The 15342-nt window shown below is 40.0% G+C and overlaps 1 protein-coding gene across 5 annotated transcripts in view; it reads left to right on the top strand.

Moving 5' to 3' along the window:
* tox2 (TOX high mobility group box family member 2) overlaps positions 1-14892 on the top strand; it is a 94012-nt gene extending 79120 nt beyond the window's left edge. For 3 of the 5 annotated variants that reach the window (XM_039798564.1, XM_039798562.1, XM_039798566.1), the window contains 5 exons: positions 2835-3077; positions 9017-9097; positions 12175-12585; positions 12671-12819; positions 13556-14892. In XM_039798564.1, coding sequence (XP_039654498.1) covers positions 2835-3077; positions 9017-9097; positions 12175-12585; positions 12671-12819; positions 13556-13598 — 927 coding nt within the window. In that variant the 3' untranslated portion in view covers positions 13599-14892. The remainder of the gene's footprint in view (positions 1-2834; positions 3078-9016; positions 9098-12174; positions 12586-12670; positions 12820-13555) is intronic. The other 2 variants (XM_039798563.1, XM_039798567.1) reach the window with 1 other exon arrangement.
* Positions 14893-15342: the final 450 nt, after the last annotated feature.

Below are 15342 nucleotides of genomic sequence, written 5' to 3' on the forward strand. Positions count from 1 at the left end.
GCAAACACATACACACACCCACACACACACATTTATCATAAGCACCACAAGGTAAAAAGCTCCGACACACAGCGAACAAGGGAACCGACACATCATGGGCACACACACACAGACAACGCTATATTCCTGCCAGTACAACTGATTTAGATAAGTTGACTGTGGTATCACATATCCCTGATCACAGGTTGATTTATAACAAACAGTGGCAACCCTAGTCTTTCCGAACCACAGACAGTTATTTTTGATAGCTAAAGTTAGCTAAATTAGCATAATCGTAATTCAAACTATAACGTTATGTAACGTTAATGTTACCCGATGCATCCAGTCTTGTGCCTAAATGCTCTGACACTGTTTATGTCCTGTTTAGAAAACAGTTTTATATTTTTGGGAACTCAGAGAGAGCAAGTGTTTCTTCCATTGATTTGTACTGTGCGTTGCTCACGTAGGAATCCGTTTCTCGCTCTGCCTGTCAGATTGCCCACGCCCCCCTACCTGCCCGCTTGCCTCTAGGCGCGTCTATCACAGGAAGGCGTAGAGCAATGTTTTTTTTCAAATACTAAACTAACCAAGCCCCCAGGAAGAGCGCCGTGTCTATATGCCAACATGGGCTTAGCGGATAACGGTGGTACTGCACCCCATGGCCCAGAAAGACTTTTCACATAGACATTACATGGCGAAAGAAACGTCTATATTTCAGCGGATAATTTGTTTCGGGGCATATCAACTTACCAGCTTGAACAATGAAAGGGTCCTTGTTTAAAACGTTACTTTTTTAACATTTTTAACATTCACTAGAAGCGAATCCAGAATTATTAAATTTGAAATGATGAACACGCATAATGGACGCGAGCAGACCCACGGGACTGCGCACGTCCGTTCACGTGACTGTTCTCCCGAGCTCACGTAGTAGCTGTAATAATGGATATAGCTAGCAATTGGTTGTAATTCACCATGTGTTCTATCAATACGTCCATGGTATTATCTTATGAAGTTATGATACATATGATTATGAAGTTATGATACGTGGATGTAACGTCATTAGCGTTTCCCAAACTGGCGGGGCTATCGGCTAGCTATCATCAGGGTTAGCTAGCATGGATGTATTAAGATCATAACGTTACTAGCTACAGACATAGTGATTACATGACCTTGGTTCTCTCTTATGATCCATCCAAGGGCTGTATGCTGTAAAGCTTGTAACGTGGATGAGAGAGGAAGCCATGGATGAGCTCTGTTCCCGAAACTGCAGGCTAACTGCTAGCGCTAGCTAGTAGCACGACATAATGATTAAATCTCCTTGGTTGTCTAGCTAAATACATCTATCATTTATTTAGCTAAGCATGTAAACTATCAGGAACAACGGAAAACACAATGTTTAACGTTAGTGAATATTTTAGACAATGAAAACGGCGAGTTCATGAGTTTGCCACTTGTAAGAGCCACGAGAGAGAAGCTCATGAACGAGCATGTTGCTATCGGTTGCTAAGACAACACAAACAAATTGTTGCTAGTGCGCGTGTCCACCGTGACGTCATGGGCCAAGAATGCGGAAAAGCCGAGCTCCATGTTTGCATAATGCGCTTTTGAGCACTCTCATTGGAACGTACGGGGCTTCCCGCCGAACACTGTATCCAGTTCTCTTAATACATCCATGAAACTAACACACAGGCTCCAGACTTCCGTCCCGGTCATTAAGTCCTAACCAATGAGTGATCAAGCTGTAACCTTTTTTCTGCCTAGAGACAACAAATGTGAAACTAAATCTGATTGGATAACAATATTTTTTAAGGTTTCAGGACACAACACTGTCATTTCTGAAGCAAATTTGAGTTGCTAAAATTAGAACTAAAAGAGAGAACTATCTTTAATTTAAATATGCTCAATATTACATTTAAAATGCTGAATTTGAATGCTTCTCTGAAGTCCTAGAAGTCCCTAAGGGTTCCCCTCTGGATATTTTAATGGTTGATCATCGGCAAAGCAGATACAAGGTGTTGATCTTAAGGTCTTCTTTTGTCTTGGGAGTATACCATCTGGTTTGAAAGCTACCACTCCTTCTCCTCCACTCCTTCATTTAAATCACTCATTCATTCAAATGAGAAAAGGATACTTGTTTACATTTGTTTGGTTTATGTAAATCTGTAAAACTGCTTTCATAAATTGCCCACCAACCAATGTCTCTGTGGATTTGCATGGTTTATCAGGGGAACGTGAATGAGTCTATAATTGAATCTGCCATAACCACAGTGTTTCAGATTCATCTGTGTATTTACATGCTAGCTTGCAGTGAGACAGTACAACAAGGGGATCCTTTACTTAAAGAAAATATATTTCCCTGCATATACATCTCTTCTGTGCTTCTCACTGTGTATGTGAATAAAAATGATTACTATCTCTCCTATTCAGTAAGTAATTCCATTTGCTCTCTCCAATTCACTCTGAGACCACATCAAAGCCAGAGCAGAAACAGCAAGTGATTTAAAATTCCTTTCACCCCTAGCAAGAAAAGTCAGAATTTATGACTTGCTGAAAAATAAAGATTTGAAAAGGTTCGATAAATTCAACTAACAGGTGTTTTTTTTTTTTAAAGTAAGGAAAAAAAATTTTTGTCAACAAGTAGCAGTCTCAAATTGTTACTGTCAGTGAAACATTGCTGCAATATTCAAATGCTGACTAAACAGAGAGCTTGATTTGTGGACTTATTGAAGTTTACATTCTTCACCAGGACTCAATGTTATAAGCATTTTCTCAGAGATGCAATAATTCACTCCAGTTGATGGTAGGCCTTGTTTTTTCCAGTGTCAATAAGTTGTTTTGTTTTTTGTGTGTTTTTGATGGTCTTCCAGATCACGGGCGAGAAGCGGCCGTCTTCAGAGATGATGAAGCCCAAGCCCAAACCCCAAAAAAAGAAGAAGAAGAAGGATCCCAATGAGCCTACAAAGCCTGTGTCAGCCTATGCCTTGTTCTTCAGAGATACCCAGGCAGCCATTAAAGGACAGAATCCCACCGCCACCTTTGGAGACGTATCCAAGATAGTGGCTTCCATGTGGGACGGACTGGGAGAGGAGCAGAAACAGGTAGATTCATTTTGTGTACATGTACAACTTTGTACTTAAAGAACCAGTGTGTAGGATTAAGAGGTTGGTGATTGCTACCAACTGAATCATCCTTCCCTCACCCCTCCCTTTCTGATTGTGTGGTAGAACCTACGGTGGCCTTCAGGTAAAGTCAAAGCTCGATAGAGCCCCTTAAATCCTCGTTTACAGCAGGACTATATTACAAATTACAGATTAAAAGTTCTTGTTTGATTAATCAGTGGTAGATTTAAACCTGCAATATTCAATTCATTTTCTGGCCATGTGGGCGCAACAAAAACAAGCTGTGAACACTGCACTGACACTGACATTACTGAATCATCTTTTGAGTTGATATTGGGAACTTGGTAACAAACAGTTGCCTATTTATACACCCAGATTAACATTAATTTGGAGTCATGTTTCTGTCCACCTGGCAAGTCCAATATTCACTTTCCTTTTAGCTCTGGTTTTGGTCTCCACCAACTTCTGAGGGAAATTTACCTGCTAAATGCTCCGCTATGTTCACCAGCTAGTTGCTAACTTTATCTGATAATTGGTGCTGGAAAGGTAGTGTATGGTGGGTTTTTTGAGCTGTTTGCTGAAAGCAAACCAAAAGTAAACCGAAACAAAATAGTTGCGTGCTGGAACACCAACACATTGCGCTGTAAAAAATATATTGATTGCAGCTGCATTAGGGTGCTGATTACAGTATTTCCTACCTTTCAATCAACGTACTACCTATAGTTGCCCAGCCACCAGTCAAATGTTAGTAACTAGCATGAAATGAGTGTCTTCTTGCCAGTTTACATTTTAGGTCACCGTCATGCAAATTCACAGGTCAGGTTCACCCCACATACTGTAAACTCTGCAGAGCGTTCACAGCTTAGTGAGTCTCTCTGCACACACTGCAGGCAAACTGAGACTGATTTGTATCTATGTATCTGTGTCATGCAGCTACAAAGATTTAAATTGATAGATTTATGTTGATAGGAATTTTCCTCAGTGCAGCTCTTAAAAACACACAAACATACGTACATGAAATATGCAAATTAAGAGCGAAAAAAAAACATACATACAACATACATCCAAACATACATTATGTGATAAAGTAATAAAGTGCTTTAGATAGCTTGCAGCTCTAGTATTGCTTGTCACAATAGTATGTCCTTCTGACTAGTTAATATAGTACCTGGCAGGTAGCCAATTAGAACATTTTAACTGGAAGGGTAGTCAAGTTAAATGGTTTATATAGACATAAGAGCACCTTTCATATGGTGTATTACATGATCTACAGTACATCCTGCAGACAGTAGATCTACCCACAAACCATGGGTATGATGAAGCTATCAATTTCAAAACTGTATTAGCAACATTATTTGTTTTTTGTATGCTAAAACCGCATAATAATATGTATTAAAGAAGTGGAATGATAATGCAGCACCAGAAAATTAAGATATTTGTTCTAAAATTAGATAGCTGTCCTCTACTCTCTATAAAGACATCTTGCATGACAGTGAAGCATAGAAAATGTGAAAAGTGAAAGTCCTGAATCTAATCCCTTTGAATTTTCTTTTTTTACACATGTATTTATGAATTAGACATGCACCAACCATACAGAATCAACTGATAGAAATTGTATTATTATGCAGTGAAAATCATATATTGAAAGAAGTGAGAAGTCTGTTACCATCAGCAGTGTAGATATATTTCCCTGCATATTTCAGGAGTCATTTTAATTTTATTACAGCCTGACCTGTCCGTATGGAACTACGTTAACATTTACTGCAGTTTAGAACATTTCCACAAGCACATTTTCTATTTCATTTTAGCATTCCGGACCAACGGACAAAGTCAAAGAGGTTTCTACAGTATGTGTTTGTGGTGACAAATGATGGTGTGAAATGAATGGAAAACGAGACAGTCTGATGATCATGCGCAGACTCATATTTTTAGAATATCCAGTCAGGGCGCAGCCTATTGGGTGTCAAATAAAAGCACCTGTCTCCATGACAAAGTGCAGCCCATTCTCCTCAGCCCCAGCCACCGTCGACTAGAGCCTATCTAGCATGTGTGTTTTTTTTCTCCCACCAAACCTACTTTATACGCTGGACTTTGGAGGCCGTCTGTCCCTTTTATTTGCAGTTAATTTTTGCCGCCTTCACCGGGGCTCTTCACCATGAATCTTCATTTCGCCGCTGACACCCTTGAATGTGAATTCCTCATTTCCTGTCCTTTTATTTATATCTGTTGCCTGGTGATTTGATCATGCTGGGAATACAAGATTAGCAATTGCCTTGTCCTTGGTTTTGCCTCAAGGACATCTGCTCCTGAAATGTTATTGTTTGTGCTTCTTAACCCTTTGTGTCCTGGCTTCTTTTTCACCTTAGATTTCAATTTGTCAATCCAATTCAATTCAATTTGCTTAATTGGCATGAACAAAACAACATGTTGTTGCCAAAGCAGTTTACAGAAAATGTATAAACACATCACATATTAAATACATAGGTGTCACATAAATTCTATACTGTACTGATCGCTGCAAAACACACTATATTACAAAACAATGACATTACACAATACAATACTTTACAGTTTTGTGCAGTATAGTATAATTACTATACAATACTAAACACATCTGTAATTTTGGGATCCTGTATAGATTTCTCTCTCTCTCTCTCTCTCTCTCTCTCTCTCTCTCTCTCTCTCTCTCTCTCGCTCGCTCTCACACACACACACACACACACACACACATTATTACCTGGCAACAGAGACAAAACTAACAAAAGGGCAATTCCACCCATTTATTGTGCCATTCCACAGCTAATTTTTTTATTTGTTTGTACATTCATGTTTTTTGTCAGACGTGTCATTTCGCAAGACACATAATTAACTTGAGGTAATGATGTCATTATGGAATGAAATGTAGGACCCTGTCTGGGCAATAACACTGTGATTGCTCTAATTATTCTCTGTGACTAACACTGTCACTTATTCCTGCACAACAAATGGATAAACTTGATAACCGTGTAGTTACAGAGTATGTCCAATGCTGCTACTGCATGTTACGTAATACTCATTACAGTCAAAAGATATTCAAATATCTGTCTTTGGTATGAACGACATATTATAGCATACTGTATCCATCACTGCTGCTGACCAGTAATGTTGAAGTGAAATGCATTTAGCATTAAAAGCCTTCATATCTTAAACATTTTCAATATACTGCTTCAACTTCTATCTTTCCCTGCTCTTGACCTGCTGATGTATACGCTGTTATGCCTTTTCTTTTTTTCCGCAACCTCGGCTGTCACGTCATCTCTATAGGACCGATGAGGTGTGTTCTATAATGTCACAGTCAGACCCTCTGGAGCCATGCAGGAGCACCAGAATGTAAACACAACCCTTCCCCTTCCCCTACACACAGCTTTGTTTTAACTAGAACATGGCCCCTGTTTCCAATTACTTACAGTACTTCTCAAACGCACCACGCAGTGGAATTCACATAAATGCATTGAAGGCGGCATGTTTTATTGCTGTATTTTATTGAAGAAACGATCAGAAGTGTCATTGTTGTGATTTGTATTCTTTTTGTGATTCTTTTTTTGAGCTTCAGTGTGCATTTTCCCCACTTTTGCTCACGCTGTTGTGTATTCTCCAGTGTCACCCTTGAGTGTGGTAGAACAAAGTGTTTCTTTTTATTCATGTTTATGTTCATACTTTCTTTTTTATTAAGATGTTTTGGAATGCCTGCCCGCTATACAGCAATTTTTAATTCCCAAAGGCCTTTGTTTTATAGTGCAAGATCAATGCCTTATTTGGGCTGCCTTATTCCTCAAGGTGACTGCGTGTTAAAGCTGCCCCAGAAACATAGAAGAACATTTTTCCTGTTTTTTGTTATTTAAGATTAAGATCAAATTTCCATTTCTTTTTTACAGCAGTGGGGAGGAACAGTGATAATGGAGTTGGGTAGGAGAGAGGAGAGACCTTAGCTTTATTTAATGGAGTTGGCTGTGTTGGAGTTGTGTATTTGTGAAAGGTCAGAGATAGAAGGAAAAGAACACTGTCACTTTGTTAAAACTGCATGCGTTGATATTCAACTCCTTTTATATGCTATGTTTTAGCATCTATCCAACGATTTCTGCCTATTTTGTAGTCTTTATTCTGCCTTTTTGTCTTTCACATGTACTTTTTCTAAGTGTAACTTGGCGTCCTCTCCTCTCCTCTCCTCTCCTCTCCTCTCCTCTCCTCTCCTTCGCTACTTCCCATTTTGTTTCCTCCTCCTCCTCCTCCTCCTCCTCCTCCTCCTCTCACCGGTCGCACATTTTTTTCCCCGGTCGTAATCACTCCCTTCAGTGTCAGCAGGGTGTGGAGTTATTGTCTCCTGTAATTAACTGGTTATCAAACAAGAACATTTCATTAAGGTACAATTAGGGGCTAATTCAGGCGGGACACCTCTGTGTCAGGATTACGATGGAGGCATATGCTCTCCCCTTGCAGCTTTGTTATTTTTAATTCATACTGACCTGCAGCCTCTGACGGCTTCAATTGCTAATGAATCCACTCACTTTGGAATAATTAGACATCCTTAGGCATGGTAATTTATTTAAAAGTATCCGTCGTTGCGCAAATCATTAGCTGTGTTAAATTGATTTGAAATTAAAGCTGCTGTAAGTTTGGGGTTCATTAAAGGGGCAGCCATGGCTCTATCAATATTTAAGGGGTGAGGGGTAAGGTTGTCACTTTTTTTTTTTTATACAAAAACTGTAATTCATTTCTTAATTGGGATTCACTTTTTTTTTCATTATGAAAGTCTGTGGTGTATTCCTATATTTTGGAGTTTCCAATCCAATGCAATCTTGTTCCAAAATACCTGGATGTATATTATGGCAGGGAAATAATAATGTAAATAGGGATGAGTGAGAGGATAAACATCAGCTGTTTGAGCAAGAGATTGTATCCGTCTTCATTCCGGTTTGTTTGCTGTTCTGTGTGTATGTCTTGTTTGTTTATTGACTGTATGTGTTAGCAGCTGCTAGCCTTTGTGCATTTGGCAACACATGAATGCTTAATGGTTATTCTACCCCACCTCTTTGAAAAGAATGACCCCATCCATGGAGCCACAGACAGTCTCTCACTTTGGATCAGTAATTACCCGCTGTATTCACACACACACACACACACACACACACACACACACACACACACACACACACACACACACACACACACACACACAAAACACATTCTCCTTCATATTATTAAAATGCTCCAGAGCTGAGTCTTCCTCATTGATTTAAGGGTGGACTTTTTGCGACTTGTTTTTCCTGCATCAAAAAGGCAATGGCAGTTACACAGAGCCTGTGAGTGACATGTGATGACATTAACTTGAATTCCCTGTCTTAACGCATCATTTGAGGTTCATTCTGAAAGCTTGAGATTGCCTCTTTGCTAATGCTGTTTCAAATTCTTTTATTTTTTTCCCCCTCCTCGTCTGAATGATTTGCAGGGACATCAGCCCTGATTAAGAGATGAGCAACAGCCTTAATAGAGGAAGAGGCTGAAAAGCAACACACAAAATTACAAACAGCTTCTCACTCGTCATTTTGCTCCATAATATTTCAAACTCCATTTTCATGTTGTTGCACACAAGCTTCCTCGGCATTTCATTCCGGACATTTTTGAAGACATAAACGATTCAAATGCAGCAAGATCATGCAGACGGTCAAAAGTACTTGACTTGATAACTGCGCAATGACTTGTGAAATGAATGTATTTGATATGTTTTTCATCACAGAGCACACTGCCGGGTCACAAAATCACACCATGACTCCCAAAATCTCATCCACATCAGACAGTGTGGACCACAGGGTCATTTTAGAGTTTTGGCATCACTTTGTAATCAATCGTTGTTGTTGTTGTTGTTGTGTTTGCTCCTGCAGAACTACAAGAGGAAAACAGAGGCTGCTAAGAAAGAGTACCTGAAAGCCCTGGCCGCCTACAGAGCCAGTCTGGTTTCCAAGGTAACTACGGGGGTCACATCTTTGATATACATGGGTCAGTGGCGATATAAGGGATAACAAATTAGACAGAGAATTCCTTTCACTCTTATTCCAAGGAAAGGGTCGACTTGCAGCACAGGGGGGTTAGTATTTGTGTGTGTGTGTGTGTGTGTGTGTGTGTGTGTTGTGTGCTCAGAGGAGAACTGTGAAAATTAGGCCTTAAACACACAACCAATTTGCAACCTGGGGAGAAATGAAAAGTAACGCTACATGTCTGTGCGTGCACACTCATCAGTGTGCACATGTAAGAGTAGAAGTGGGCATTACCTATCATTTGCTGTCCTCCTGGTGTTTCTGTCCTCCCTGATGGGCCACTAATGTGTTGGCTGAGGTTTGCTCACACCTACTGCTCTCTCTTTGCTGCAGGTTACTCCAGTTTAGCCCAGAACATTAACACCTTTCTACCCACATTTGTTTTTTAAAAGCTGATATAATATAGTCCCTAAACTCTTTGTACATCTGCAAGACTTGTGCAATAGTTTTCACAGTGCAGGGCTGTTTCAATCTGTTTAATCTGTTGGGGCTCAGCATTTAATTTCAGCGTTTCTGCATTGTTTTTGAAACACAACTCTAAATTGCCTTAGCATATACCAAAGCTCCTCCTCTTCCCCCTCCCCCTTCCCCCAGTCCTCCTTCCTCCCCTCCGCACAGCGCCACACTTCCTCTCATGCTCATGGACCGAAAACAAGCACCTTGATTAAGGCATGAATAGTTAATTCATCAGCCTCTTCACTGTGGCATACTTTCAACTAAAAAGACTATTCTCATCTCTTGTCTTTGGTGCAATTAGACATTCATGTCAGAGCTCCTATACAGAGGCTTGATTGATACTATATGTTGGTAGATTGCCAGTCAAAAAACTGACTAACAAAAATAAACCTGCAATCCCCCTCCCCTCCTCACTCATTCAGGACCAGCCAATCTGAATGCAGGGCTGGATCTCATGATTCAATGCAACTCTTTTTTAATTACCAATGAAGGAGTCTTTTCAAAGTGAATTGGGGTGGGTGGAATTGGAGGTAATTGGAGTATCATTTGAAGGATTCACATCTTCACCGTGCACCTGTTGCCTTTTTGTTTGGAGACGCATGTCGGTTTGTTTTGGAGAAGAAGAAAAAACAAAAGTTTGATTACTTCCCACAGTATGTCATGGCACTTCTCTTGTGTTCATTTGAATCCAAAAGCTTCCAAGGACAGAGAGTGATTTAAAAAAAAAAAGTCTAAATTACAAAAGTCACACTATGAAGTAGATTTCACAGATTTCATAAATGTTTCAATCCTCATAAACTCTCATTTGACACATATACTGTTTAGATATTTCCTCCATTGAATTTGAAATAATTGTACTGCAATACATCACAAGGTGAAACAAATCACAGCCATCCTCTCACCTCTTTGCTTCTCCCTTCACACCATTTCTTCAGTATTTCATTTTCCACTTGACCCTGCAAATGTATGTGACCCTCTCTTTTATCCATCCCTCCATCCCATCCCATTGATTATTTCACGGGTTCAGAGGGATGGATGTGAGCCATTACTAAATAGCAGACCACCACACATCACTCCAGCCCGTCTGACAGTTAATGAGAAACACTGGATGTATTTCATACATACACCACCTCATAAAGGAAAGGGAGACAGAAAGACCTGCAGAATAAATGTGTGTGTCATCAACAGTGTATATAAAATAAATAAATAAAGAGAGGAGGAACAGAGCGGTGACCGGGTCTAGCATTAGCCGTAATGGCTAAACATCCTATGAATACTTTATGCAATGAATAATACAGAATTAGTGCACATTGTTACAATACTACCATTTACAGCTCAATGACATTTTCACATCAAATTAGTGTTTCTTGGAAGAGAAGCCGAGCCACTTTTGTATTTATTTCATGTAGTTATTTAAATAATTGTCTTAGAATTTGCCGATGCCAGCTGGTCCTTTTCTTTTGCTTCATTGACATATTGTTTTGAAAACTACCCCTGAGAGAGTTGTCTCTGTGGAATTGAGGAGGCACAAGGAGTTATGGGACAGCTTTATCATGTAGTGACTATCAGCTCCATCAGTGTTTGGATGCATGGTCATATCTGTCTCAAACTCTATTTGCAGACTAAAATTCCCCTATAATGTCCATACTATTCGTATTATAAGCAATTTGGATACAGGGTCACAATACTGCTTGCTTCTTGGAAGAGCAGTGCAAAACTACTACAGCTAATTTACACCAAAAAGAAATAACACAAATCTTACAGATCTGCATTTCAATAAGAACTCTGTCAAATTTTAATATGTTAAATATTCAAGTCCTAACCATTACATGAACCCTTCAGCATGGTGCACACTGTTAATACTTGATTTATCCACAAAAGATAATTCCAGTTTATTACAACCTGGGTCATGCAGTAGTTTTGTAGCATTTCTAGTGGTTAAGATAACATTTTAGCCAGATCATCTGAACCACTTTATTTGGAAGATAGCACACAAAAAAAAAAACTAATTTCACAATAAAAACTAGAGATGGCCCGATACCATTTTTTGCCTTCCGATACCGATTCCGATACCTGAACTTGCACATCGGCCGATACTGAGTACCGATCCGATACCAGTGTGTCATATATTTTATTATGTTTTAACAACTGTATATGTGATATTATTTCTATCTTTGTCTGTCTGGCTCAGGTTAAACTCTTTGTGAAACACGAACAAACACAAACAATGAATGCCGTAGAACTTTCTTTTATTATCCAATCAGACAGTCAGTTATAACAGAAAAAGAACATAAGTGAACTACTTTAACGTAGATTTTCTTTAGGGCTTTATTACGTGGTATCGGATCGGTGCATTAACTCCAGTACTTCCCGATACCGATACCAGCGTTTTAGGCAGTATCGGAGCCATCGGACCATCTCTAATAAAAACCATGCTAAAACGACAAAAATCAGATCCACATTGTAAAAAACTGAAATGGTTCTTTATGGCTGAAGGTAGTGTAATAATGAGTGTAACCATTTTTTCTTTTCCGTCGTCCCCCCTCTAGACATATAATGATCCTGTGGAGACAAAAAGTGCCCAAACAAGCCAGGCTTCTCCACATATGATGCCAGCCAACCCGCCCCTGTACAGTGTGCCACATCCCCCACAGCCGTCGTCGCCCTACCTGGGGCCCGGGGCCTTCCCTCTCACCGACCTGCAGAGCTACGCAGGACACGCCCCTCGCCACACCCTGTCGCAGACGCTCAGCCAATCGCAGATGCTGCCCAGCATTAGTGCCTCTCCCCCTTCCTCCTTCCAGATCAGCCCACCCCTTCACCCCCACCAGCAGCTCTCCCTGCACCAGAGCTCGCTCCTCAACCAGCCTATCCGCATGCAGCAGGTCCAGTCCCAGCCAATCATCTCTCACCAGATGGGGCTGCAGGCCTCTCTTCACTCTCCACCTCCTGGACAGCAGGTAGAGCAACAAACTAAGGCACACTTGCTGCTGTGCAATACTTTCTACTTTAAGATGTTGAGCTTCATTTTCCTTCTTTCTCCAGGGGTTTTCCCACCTCCAGTCAGAGTATCAGAAGAGCATTGGTGGCTCCCAGTCTCCAGGAGCCCCTGGACCTGGTCCGGGCCCTGGAGTGGCTCAGAGCCATGACTGGGACAGTGAATACTGCAATCGGGAGTGTGGCAACCACTGCAGGTCAGTGAAGACAGAGGAGACGGTTTTATTTGCTTCCCACAGTCAGTTTCCCACAACAACCTTTGTTACTGCAACTTATCAAATCATATGGTCTTGAAGGACATTTTGAATGGAGACAAATTAATCAAGCATATGGACATTTTCTTCTGATGTTTGATGTATTTACTTAAACTACACATTTTATTGTGAAAAAGTAAATGTCAATCTTTTTTTAATTCAAGTTTTCCCGGGTTGAATTTGTCAGATAGATACAGACCAGCGCTCCCTTAGAAATAAGTATATATAGTCTTGTCAGACGTCTCTCCCACTGCTTTCACAATATAAGTGTTGAAAATTGTCAGCTCCGTTCCAGTGAGACAGGGGAGACAGCTGGAGAGGTAATGGTGAGATAATAGAGCTTGTCATGTGTTTGTCAGACAGCAGTAAAAAAAACAGATGTTCCTAACACAAGTTTTCACTGTTATTGTACTAAACGGTTTGGCAGGCTATGCAGTCCTGCAGCACTGGAATATTCTGAGTGTACAGTGTTTTCTAGAGTACTATGGAATATTTCGTTTTAATTTGAGAATGGGTGTCTCGTCTTAAATTGGGGACATCAGGGAATGAGAAGGGCTTGCAATCAAAAGAAAATATACTTCCTATTGTTCTGTTCAATGTGTGTGAGAATCCTGCTTTTCTTTGCCGTTTTGTCTTTGTTCGTAATCTAACCTGTGCTTTTGTGTTTTTCTCTCTCCAGTGGCAGCATGATTGGCAGGGACAAGCCACTCTACCTCACCTGAAACTGAAGATCATGGTCTGTCGACAAATATGACACGAGGAGTCTACTCTCATCCCCTCATCCCCCCTCACCCCTATCCCCTCAACCCTCTTCTGATCTGCACACACTTACACACAGTTCACACCTAACATACAATAACATACATACACATGCAAACACACATTCCACCTCCCAAATCACCACCACTTTCTTTTTGTCAATGTAATTATTATTTCTTTCAGTTTCTAGAAGAATTTGTGAGTTTTTTGACTAGATGACTGCTGTCTGTACCACTTAATGTATTAGCAGTCCTCTTGCTGTTTAAAATTTGCCAAGCACTTATAAGGCCCCCCTCCCATCCCCTCCCCTCCCTCCTGCTCCCACCATCCTCTCTGAGCTGTGTGTCTATGCCCTCCACGATATACAGGCCGGGCTATTAGAGCACTCCTCTTCTGTGTCACCATCAAAGTCCCCTCAGGGACCCCATCCAGCTTTAATTAGAATGAGAAAGAAAAAAAAATACTCTTCCTCTTCTTTAATCATTTTAATTTCCCTTTTGTGTTTTTTTTCTTCTTTTCTTTTTGTTGTTGTTGTTGTCGTTGCTGTTTTATTTATTTCTGGCTTGCAAAATTGTTCCTCTTTTTTTGCCAATAAGCGTTGGGCCCTGTACTGTAGAAAAATATTAACTTCTAGTAGGTTCAGGCTTTGATGTTATGGTAGCTTTGCTTAAGGGCCTGCAAATTGATACAAAAAGCTTGGGTGGGGAAAAGAAACAAAACAAAAATAGTCTTTTTTTAATATTTAAGACCTGTTAAGGTCTACTGAGCTGTCACAGTGTGATTGTAAATATCACTTTTATGGGATCAAATTGGGAATCGGAAGTCCGGATAGATTTGTTTCTTCTTTAATATTACATGTAAGTCATTGTGTGTGTGTGCGTGTGTCTGGACGTGAGAATGTACCCCATTCATGACGTGTGAAGTCGGGTGTGTATGTGTGTATGTGCACGGACACACACTTGCGTGCAAGAGTGTCTCAGTGTTCGAGTGTTGAGTCTTTCTCGTGAATTTTAACAGCCTTGTGCAGCTGGATTTCAGAGGAGTATTTCACACTCTCGTTCTTGCATTAAATCTGTGCTCACTGGTGTGTTTTTTTTCCAATAAAGTTCAATCTAAAACTGAATACACAATATGTGTCCTGCAGATCATTAAATGGAAAGAGCCAGGTGAGAGATTGAGAGGAAAAAGATTTGAAAGAGAGAAAGAAACGCTGTGAGATAAAATGAGATATAATGTTACAGGTAAAAAAAAAAAAAAGATATTGCCTCAAAATGCCCCCCACCTCCCTTTTCTTATTTTGTCTGACCATAATGTCAATTTTGTCTCCTCGACATGCAGAAGTGAAATAATGAAATATGTGAATGGAGCCATCACATCCACATTACAGTGATTTTTTATAAGTTTCTACTTGATGTTTGGTTGTGTTGATCTCATCTTTTTAACTTTTTGTGTGATTAACAGAAATGCATTTTGCTGACAAAGACATCTGTATTTATCTCTTTACTGTAGCATAGTTGTTACAGATCTATAACATTTTAAGTTGTGTAAAAAAAAAACATGCCAATTGTAGTTATTTTATTTGTAAAGCCAGTAATGATAAATATTTTAAATGGTTATCAATATATTGTTTTCGCTAGTTGCCCATCAGCCGTTTGACAGGTTTTCTTATTTATGAAAGAAATTAGATCACTTTTGCTTCTTACAATG

Source organism: Perca fluviatilis, chromosome 4, assembly GCF_010015445.1.
Source record: "Perca fluviatilis chromosome 4, GENO_Pfluv_1.0, whole genome shotgun sequence".
NCBI lineage: Eukaryota > Metazoa > Chordata > Actinopteri > Perciformes > Percidae > Perca > Perca fluviatilis.